Source organism: Hippoglossus stenolepis, chromosome 3 (assembly GCF_022539355.2).
Source record: "Hippoglossus stenolepis isolate QCI-W04-F060 chromosome 3, HSTE1.2, whole genome shotgun sequence".
Classification (NCBI taxonomy): domain Eukaryota; kingdom Metazoa; phylum Chordata; class Actinopteri; order Pleuronectiformes; family Pleuronectidae; genus Hippoglossus; species Hippoglossus stenolepis.
Window position 1 is genome coordinate 1243538 of NC_061485.1, and position 10255 is coordinate 1253792.

The 10255-nt window shown below is 44.2% G+C and overlaps 2 protein-coding genes across 2 annotated transcripts in view; one reads left to right on the top strand and one right to left on the bottom strand.

Moving 5' to 3' along the window:
• The window catches only part of pcbp4 (poly(rC) binding protein 4), a 336110-nt gene that overhangs the window by 171292 nt on the left and 154563 nt on the right, over positions 1-10255 (top strand).
• The window catches only part of dock3 (dedicator of cytokinesis 3), a 120159-nt gene that overhangs the window by 17049 nt on the left and 92855 nt on the right, over positions 1-10255 (bottom strand). Inside the window, 13 exon segments of the mRNA XM_047339172.1 lie at positions 34-128; positions 1381-1479; positions 2928-3074; positions 3496-3623; positions 3983-4175; positions 5841-6011; positions 7189-7270; positions 7695-7795; positions 7952-8035; positions 8138-8235; positions 8639-8810; positions 9469-9575; positions 9762-9924. Coding sequence (XP_047195128.1) covers positions 34-128; positions 1381-1479; positions 2928-3074; positions 3496-3623; positions 3983-4175; positions 5841-6011; positions 7189-7270; positions 7695-7795; positions 7952-8035; positions 8138-8235; positions 8639-8810; positions 9469-9575; positions 9762-9924 — 1640 coding nt within the window.

Below are 10255 nucleotides of genomic sequence, written 5' to 3' on the forward strand. Positions count from 1 at the left end.
GGGGGAGGGAGGAGCTCCATGTTTGCGTCTTACTTGCTGGTGAGGAGTCTCATGATGTTCCAGTCACGAGGGAAGATACTGAGCTTCATCAGGTTTCTGAACACACACAGAATCTTCAGCAAGAATTCCTGAAGACAGAAGATGAAGAAAACGTTCCTGAGCCCTGAGTCAGTTTTATTTATATACCATCTACTGCATATTTTATCTTTATAACATAAACCAATTATATTCATATGTATATCGTTTATTGTGGACTTACACCCATTTATATATTTATACATCCTCAAGAAATCCTCCTGTGCCTCTGAAGTTTACCCATAATATTCTGTGTGTCGTGGAAAATGTACATTATGTGCATATTTTTACTCGTATAGAATCCTATCCTTTCTTTCCATATCTTTTCGCATATTACCTTGTTTAATACTTTCATATGTTATCGTATATTGATTTATTATATCTTTTTGGAATTTCTGGCATCATATCTGATCCTATCATCATTATATTGTATATGATCGTATCCATATCATATTGTATCTTATCTCATGGTATCATATCATATCAAATTGTGTCTTTTTCAAATCACATCATATCATATTGTCTATTATCGTATCTTATATTATTGTATATTTATGAATCTTATCTTATTGTATCATATTACATCTTATTTGATCTGTTTTTATATCTCATCGTATTGTACTGTATATTCTGGTACTGTACTGTATATTCTGGTATTGTACTGTATATTCTGGTATTGTACTGTATATTCTGGTACTGTACTGTATATTCTGGTACTGTACTGTATATTATGGTATTGTACTGTATATTCTGGTACTGTACTGTATATTATGGTACTGTACTGTATATTTGGTATTGTACTGTATATTATGGTATTGTACTGTATATTATGGTACTGTACTGTATATTCTGGTATTGTACTGTATATTCTGGTACTGTACATTATGGTATATAGGTACTGTACTGTATATTATGGTATTGTACTGTATATTCTGGTACTGTACTGTATATTCTGTGTCTGGTACTGTATATTCTGTACTGTACTGTATATTCTATGTACTTATATTATGTATTGTACTGTATATTCTGGTATTGTACTGTATATTCTGGTTTGTACTGTATATTCTGGTATTGTATTGTATATTATGGTACTGTACTGTATATTATGGTATTGTACTGTATATGCTGGTACTGTACTGTATATTCTGGTACTGTACTGTATATTATGGTATTGTACTGTATATTCTGGTACTGTACTGTATATTCTGGTACTGTACTGTATATTCTGGTACTGTACATCATCTCATCAGAGGTCTCATTTGAACCACGTCACCTTTCAGCCGTCAGGACGTGAACGTCTTTTACCTTCAGCTCCTCTTTGCTCTGGAAGTTTTCCATCAGGCGCTGGAAGTGGATGTCGGTCATCTGGCGGAGGAGGGACAGGAGGCAGGACACGTACTCTCCCTGCCAGTGGGGGAGCGGGGACAGACACGTGAGCCAATCACATGGAAGCACGTTGGCGGGAGATGACCAGACAGAGGCGGGAAAACACGAAGCTCTTTCTCAAACTGGCCCCGCCTACTTACCTGAGAGTCACACTCAGTCTGACACCTGTGGGGGGGGGGCGCTCACATCTGGTGCAACGTAAGAGCATCGACAGTAAATAAAGATGGACGACATGACAGCTCCCAAAGGTGAAGCCAAAGTCGCCCCCTGGTGGCTGGCTGCAGTACACGTCATAAACCCCGCCTCCTCTAAGTAAGTGTGTGGGGCATTAATCAAACTAAAAAAGTATCGTATAAGTTAAATAAGTATTTCTGCAGGATGTTTCACAACAGAAGCACCAGGAGGAGACATGTCCTCCATCTTTATTCACAGTCCATGTGTGAGAGGCATCTATCTCCATGTTAAGGAAATCCTAACATTATATAGATTATTACTAAATACTCTTAACTAGTCACTTAGGGTGAAGTGGGTGTTAAGTAAAAGAAAGATAAAATATAAAAGAAGAGAAATTCAAATCTGTCTTTAAAACGTAAAAAGATTTATAATGAAACTGCTGAGAAAGAAGAGCACCCGACTCAGGAACCACACAAACACACAACATGACACATCTACAGGACAACTAAGACACACACACAAAGAGCACAGTATAACACACAGAATACACAGTATAATACACAGAATACACAGTATAATACACAGAATACACAATATTAATACACAGAATACACAGTATTAATAAGAATGATTAAAGCGTGCAAGGCGGCATCCAGGAGACGAGGATGAGGAGGACGAAGACTGACTTACGTCTGATGAGAAAAACAACAATGAGAATGTGAGGACAGGTTTGAGGACAGCTGTGTAGGCGGATTCGAGGACAGGTGTGAAGACATGTGAGTAGACAGGTGTGAGGACAGGATTAAGGACAGGTGTGAGGACAGGTGTGAAGACAGGTGTGAAGACAGGTGTGAAGACAGGATTAAGGACAGGTTTGAGGACAGGTGTGAAGACAGGTGTGAAGACAGGTGTGAAGACAGGATTAAGGACAGGATTGAGGACAGGTGTGAAGACAGGTGTGAGGACAGGATTAAGGACAGGTGTGAAGACAGGTGTGAGGACAGGTTTTAGGACAGGTGTGAAGACAGGTGAGTAGTCAGGTGTGAGGAGGGGTGTTAGGACAGGATTAAGGACAGGTGTGAGGACAGGTGTGAGGACAGGTTTGAGGACAGATTTTTAGACGTGAGGACACTAAACTGAAAAATAAAGGGGAAAATCAAAAGGTCTTAAAATCCTGTGCTGGGACGGATGAGCAGGCAGATGCAGGGTGGACGAGGGTAGCGGGGGGTGAGATAGTATTAGTAGTAGTAGTAGTTGTAGTAGTAGTAGTAGTCGTATTGTTAGTTACTAACAGTGATCTCCGCGGTGCACTGCGGACAGCGTTGACCCCTTACCGCCTCCTGCGATTGGCTCTTGCTCATGATTGACAGTAGGCTCTGCAGGAGGACGTCCAGCAGAGACTCCACCATCATCTCCACCTCCTCCTGCACTGACGTGTCCTGGAGACGAGAGGGAGACCAAGGATTGACTCAGACGTCGGGTTGATTGACCCGCCCTCGTTGTGGTTACAAACATAAAACACAGGAGAGTGAGAAACACTGTTCCTGTAGCGTGGAGACGGGACTCCTGCTCGACGGGAGGCCGGTATAATCCGTGGACGGTGCGGGAGCATGAACCCGGTTTAAAGTCCCCACCCGTGCAGGACTCTCAAAGACATAAAGCTAACACACCCACAACGAGAGCCGGACATTTTCACAGAGGACGATTCCTTCTGAAGGATTCTACCTTCATCAAGCTTTTCAAAACGGGACGACTGTTGAGATATTGAGAGGAAGAACTTTTGTACGTGTGTATGGTGTGTGTGTGTGTCTGTGTGTGTGTATGTGTGTGTGTGTGTGTGTGTGAGTGTGTGTGTGTTACCAGTGAGCTGGTCTTGATTATAGAGAATATAGAGCTGAGTATTCCAGAGCAGATGAGCAGCTCTTTCTGCTGCCTCAGGTGCAGATGGATGTGATGTAGGACCACAGGCAGCAGGATCCTTCGAGACTCTGAGGACACACACACACACACACACACACACACACACACACACACACACACACACACACACACACACACACACACACACTGTTACGACCACCCAAAATTTGCATTTCAAGATGAAATGTATAAAAACACGAACAAGATCTTTAGCACGATTTGTTTTCCTCTCGTTTGTTATTTAACAGAATTCTACAAAAACTACTGGAGGAATTTCCACAAACGTTGGTGGAAGGATGTGTTATGGGTCAGAATTCGATTCATTAGAGGAATAATATTCATCAGCGTGTGCAGCCAGCCACCAGGGGGCGATCAAGATGATTTGGCCTCATCTATATTTACGGCCCATAAATGAGAAAGTGTCTACCTGGGAATGAGAAGAGCCGGCTGTCCACAGTGCGGGCGATGGACTGCAGTTTGACCACGTCCATGGACTGTCCGATGTGCACGGTGGACGGCATGCTGCCCAGAGTGCCGCGCACAAACTCCGCCACCTCCTGCACCGTGAACATCTGCAGCAGCTCGTCAAAGATGGCCGGGAACGAGTTGAGCAGAGCGGCCTGAGGAGGAGGAGGAGGAGGAGGAGGAGAGGAGAGGGTGAGCGGCTGTGACGGACGAAGGCAGAGCGCAGTCGACGTGAACTCAGTGAAGAGCTGAACATTTCACCACACAGGTCCGACAGCCAATCGCCTTCTAACAAGCGCAGAAGGTTTTTATTTCAAATTCGATGAAGTGAAGTTCATTTTTTACGATTTCAGCTTTTCACTGGTTGAGACTCACAGGAGAGCGGACGAGGAAAAAGTCATTCGGTGAATCGTTAGTGGATTAGAAATAAAATCACAGTGAGCGTGAAGAAGAACTGTGAGGGAGAAGTGAGAGAAGTCATAGTTCAACACACAGCACAGACACAAGTGGGATCAGAAACCAGTTCATAACTTTGAGTGTGGCCCGAGCAGAAGGAGATCGATGTTTCAGAGGTTAACACCACGGACTGAATAAAGATGGACGACACGTCTGTGCAGGGGCGGTCGTGGTCCCTCTGACTCAATCAACCAATCAGAAGTCAGTCGTCATGACGTTTTTATATCATCAAATAACTAATTAAAACCAAACTTCCACATCAGTGTGATTTGTGATAATTAAACAACTTATAACAAGATAAATAGTCAAACTTATTTTCTCTATTTTGTGATTTAAATCTTTTTGACTTGAAATTCCCGCTGTAACAATGTCGTCCTTCTTTACTTCCAGTTTATTTTTAAATGAACCAGGTGTGTTTTGGTTACAGGACTGTGATGTGTGTGTGTGTGTGTGTGTGTGTGTGTGTGTGTGTGTGTGTGTGTGTGTGTGTGTGTGTGTGTGTGTGTGTGTGTGTGTGTGTGTGTGTGTGTGTGTGTGTGTGTGTGTGTGTGTGTGTGTGTGTGAGTGTCAAGCAGCAGGACAGGTGAGCAGGACTCTGGGCTTCACACGGGGGACGGGGTGGTTCCCCCCACACGTCTACTTACTGACAGTGGCGACGGCCGCAGAGCGTTGGAGCTCCAGGCCTGAACGCAGCTGGCCTGCCCGCTGCCGGGTGCCTGCCCTGGGGCAGCGGGCAGGGACTGACCCAGGGCAGAGGCTAACGCTAAAGGAGCAGCAGGACCTGGGGCTTGATTTGGGCCTGGACAAGGCTGCGAGCCCTGTGGTGCATGGGCCGTGGAGGGAGGAGCAACAAGGACCCGGAGGATGGAGCAAAGAATTGTGGGAGGTTGATAGAGGAGGTGAGGGAAGGAGGCAAGGAATGGTCCGAGGTACAAGTAGAAGGAGGCACATGAAGGAGACAAGAGTCAGATTAAAGCAACTAGCAGAAGATAAGAAAGCAGCTAAAGAGGAAAATCAACTATAAAGAAACTCAGTCGTCATGGCAACAGTTTTAAAGGAGACACAGGATGTTTTTCTTTCTTCTTGTGCGATATTAAGGTTTTATAAGAATAACACAGGTCTGCACAGAGAGGTGTTCCCTGTGGTGGAGCATGTACACGTTTTACTGTCATAACACACAAGCATCAACCTGAAGATGAACAGAACACGTCTCCTTTAAATTATAGATAAAGTTACACAAGAGTCTCGTCTAAACTACAAGGACACAATGAGTGACAGGGACATTTCAGGTTTAATGAAAGGTGATTGCGTGTGTGTGTGTGTGTGTGTGTGTGTGTGTGTGTGTGTGTGTGTGTGTCTCTGACCTGTGTGAAGATGAGGGTCTCGGAGTTGCGGCTGTCCAGGCTGAGGACGAAGCGGATGGACTGGAACAGTTCCTGGATGCTGGTGCGAAACTGCTCCTCCTCCATCCCACATGTGGCTCGAGAGTAAAGGATCCTGGACTGAACGATGAACTTGAACAGATACTCCAGAGCCTGAGGGGGGACGACGGTGGGAGAGAGAGAGAGACAAAGAAACGTTAATGCCATGTGAATATTTACTGAAACATATGATTTATCTTCTAATATTCTTGTTATGTCTCTATGGGGCGGAGTCATTGTGTTTTCAGGTCTTTTAACACGATATCTCAATAACACCTGGAAGGAATTTCTTCAGATCTGGTGCTCAAAGGTCAAAGGTCACGGTGAACTCATATTATCATGAAAGCAATATTTCATGAGCACACGCTGGTCGGCTGAGACATGAAACTACTTGGTGATTTATTTAGTTTTTATCAAAAAGTCTCAAAAATGAACTGAAATGACAGTTTCAACATAAACGGACAGAAACAGGCTGAAGCTCAGAGGACTCACATAAAAACACAGAGGTTTTTAAAAATGTATAAGAAAACCTCAGATCTGATCCGACAGCTGCCGTTTGTCAAGTCTTCGCTCAATAATTCACCTCGTCCACTTTTACATAACAGCGAGACGTGTGTTTGAGTCTGATGAACATTTGAAAGAGGAGTTTGGACATTATTTATAAACTGTTACTGCATTTAGAAAGCAGCGCGGCACTGGAATCACTGGAACACCTCGTGTGCTTCCACCAACCAGTGCTGTTTCAGTCGACATCCTCCTTTTACCAGACTCACATGAGGTCACTGTGACCTTTAACCTTTGAGCACTGAAATCTAATCAGTTCATCTTTAAAGGTTCAGTGTGTAGAATGTAGTGACATCTAGTGGTGAAGTGTCAAAGAGAACCTGTGGGAGCTGCAGTTGTCATAGAAACTCAAAAGGTTTAGTTTGTCCGGTCTGGGCTACTGTACAAAAACATGGCTGCCTCCGTAGAGAGGAGCCGCTCCTGATGTAAATATAAAGTATTTAAATATAAAGTATTTAAATATAAAGGATCATTCTTGGGTAAAGAACAACAACAATTCGTACAATTTAGATGAAACACACTCGTGAAAACATCTCTCTGATTATTTTATATTTCTGAAAATAGATCCATTTCACCTGAATCTCACAGACTGAACCTTTAACCTTTAAGTCCAAGTGTCAGGGTTAGGGTTGTGTTTGAACACAACACAATGATGACACACTTTAACCGAATCCACCGGGTGAACATATAACAACACCAGCGGCTGTGATTCCTCTGGACCTCTCACCCTCATGGCTTCCTGGATGTGGTCCTGTCTGACCACCTCTGCAGAGCGATCCATGTACCACTTCAAACAGCGGATCAGCTCCCTGGAACAACACAACACCACTTTACAACACACACTTCAACACAATTTAGGAATACAGAACAAAAGCTAAACTTAAATTGTTCCCTGGCCACCTGGAGGCTGAGGCGAGGAGCCCTTCAGGGGACGTGAGTAAAAAGAAAAAGTTTACATAAGAAGACCTGGTGCCTCCTGCATCTCAGCCGGTTATGTTTCCATTTGGAAGTTGAGTTGTGTTAAACTTTAACCTTTGACTTCCTATAAATGTCAAACATCTGAATGTCCTTTAAACCTGTTTACACATGAGACTTTGCATTACAAGCCTCCGCTCAGAGGAACACAGCTGTTCACTCTGAAACACAGTTTCTGTTCACTGACACGACCTGAGCTCAAAACACAGGAAACATTGGAGCTCGAGAAGTAAACGTGTCAAAGATGAAACCACTCACTTGTAGGCCAGAGCTCCAGCAAAGTGTTTCTGAATGTACGTGTCCATCACAGGTCTGAAGTGATAGTATTTACTGTCCCTGAGCAGGTTGATGATGAACACCTGAGAGAAAGAATCAGAATTCATCAGTCATTATACTCATCTCCTCTTTTCCTCCTTTTCCTCCCTCCCTCTTCCTTCCTTCCTTCCTTCCTTCTTCCTCCCTCCCTCCCTCCCTCCCTCCCTTCCTTCCTTCCTTCCATCCTCACACACACTTACCAGTGACTGGAATACCAGTGGTCCATACTTGTCTGTGTTGTCGTCTAAGATGGAGAACAACGTGTCCAGAATGTCTTGTAGAAACTGTCACACACACACAAACACACACAGACAGACACACACAGACCCAGTGAGTCAATTTCATCTTGTATCTTTATCTCTATCTTCTGTCCGACGACACCTCACCTTCACTATCTCCTCTCCACTGACGTGTCGGAGCCGGCCGAGGATGTCCATGACCCGGTCCGGATGAGCCTTCCACTTGAGCAGAGCCAGGAGGTCGACTGAAAGACAACAGCAGTGTCCACCATCAGAATCAAGATGCTTTCACACATGAAGTCCGCACATCTGGACGTTTTCTTGCAGCCTTCTAGTGAAATGTCTGGAAAATGTCAGGGTGAGTCCCTGTGAGAAAAAAGCAGGAAAATGTCTTGTCCTGAACGAGTCGGACCCGGACAATCTCCTGCTGCTTCTTCACAAGAGAAACACAAACTACACAAAAAGTCCAGGCACTATTTTCAGGACATTTTCCAGAATTCATGTCTGAAAACGATTTCCAGTGAAATAAAACTCAACTTGCACAACAATCACAACACAAGACGCCTTCCTCCTCCGCATGAAGGAAACGTCCCTGTATTATTACTGTCTGTGTTGTGATTGTTGGTGCAGGGGCTGTTGGGTCGGTACCGTTCTGAGTGAGCTTGGTGGAGGAGAGCTGGGTGGAGATCCAGAAGGTCTCCTTGGTGCTGCGCTGGAAGATGAGGCTGGAGGGGATGCTGGGGCAGCTGTTGAAGTCTTCTTTACAGCAGGGCAGGCCCAGGTAGAGGGCGTGGTTACTGAACGTGGTGTTCTCATCACACTGAGGTCAGAGGGACACAGAGGACGGTAAATCCTCACATCATGGGTTCATACCTCAAAGCTTCAGACTGGCTTCTGTCATTAGTAGTTGTTAGTCCGTCATGTGAAAAGACCCAGACCCTGCGGTGGCCTTCAGGTTAAGTACAAACACTAGAGCCAGCGTTTGTTTTGTCTACTCTCAGCTACCGTAGAAACATGGAGGAGCTAATGTTCATATAAAGGCTCCTTCTACGGTAACGGAAACACAACAATTCTCTGTTTCAGGTGATGATACACAAGTAAAATCATTATAAATATCTTATCCTGAATTTTTATTTCTGTTACGAAAGGTTCATTGTTTCATGTAAAAACTTTAAATTCAAAGCTTGTACAAAATTTGGAGGATTTCTTTCTGCATATGTTACATGAGAGGAAATGCAACTGAAAATTATAAATTATATTAAAACGTGTATTGAATATTTACACAACTGTGGGATTAAATTTAACTTTATATGTCAAAAGCCGGAGGTAGAACAAGATCAAGTTAAAGAACAAAAGAGAAATAAATAATAATAAAGGCAATAAAAGTAAATAGAAATAAAAGATCAAGGAACATAGAGATATTCACATCGTATATAATTATACGTCCGTACTATCGTAACAATGAGTGAGCGTCTGACCTTGTAAACGTAGAGTTCGTGGCTCTCGTCTGAAAGAGTGGTTCCATCCTCCCTCATCAGAGGAGTGAAGGCAAAACCAAACAGCTTCTTCTCTCCTTTGTCTTTAGCTGTAAGGAGAGGGGACGAGGAACGACATCAGAGACGGAGGGAAAGAGACAAGACGCTTATTTTATCTTCTCCCGACTTCTCTCTGATTTCAGTTTTGCAGGGAAAAGGTCAAACTGCCGTCTGTCTCTCACACGGATAATAAACAGCCGTTAAACTCCTCCATCAGGAAACATGGAGTCACTCACTGGAGCAGTGTCTGAACTCGAAGCGTATGTGGGACCCTCTGAAACGGTCGATGGGAATCGGTAGTTTGATGACTTCACTCCAGCGGGGGCTGTTGTTGTGGTACAGCACGAAGGAGCGATGCTCGGGCAGGTTGGGCTCCCCTGAACCTACACTGATACAGTCCTGCAGGGGGAGGTAGAGAGAGAGAGAGAGAGAGAGAGAGGGGGAGATTTAAAAACTTTGGCAGAGACCCTCATCCACGTCTTCATCACCTCCGATGATGGAGTCCTGTCCTGGTCACCTAGCAACAACCTGGACCGGCTCCACCTGAACCGATTTCAGCCTCTGATCAAGAAGCTGACAAATGATCCCGAACTCTGTTTCAGGACGTCAGTGATCCGGTTTGATTCTCAGCTCTGAGACACGAACAAGAAGAAAACTCCTTCCTGTGATCCTGTTCATCCCGAACAGCTCAAACAAACAACTTCAGGAAACTTTATTGACGGACGAACGT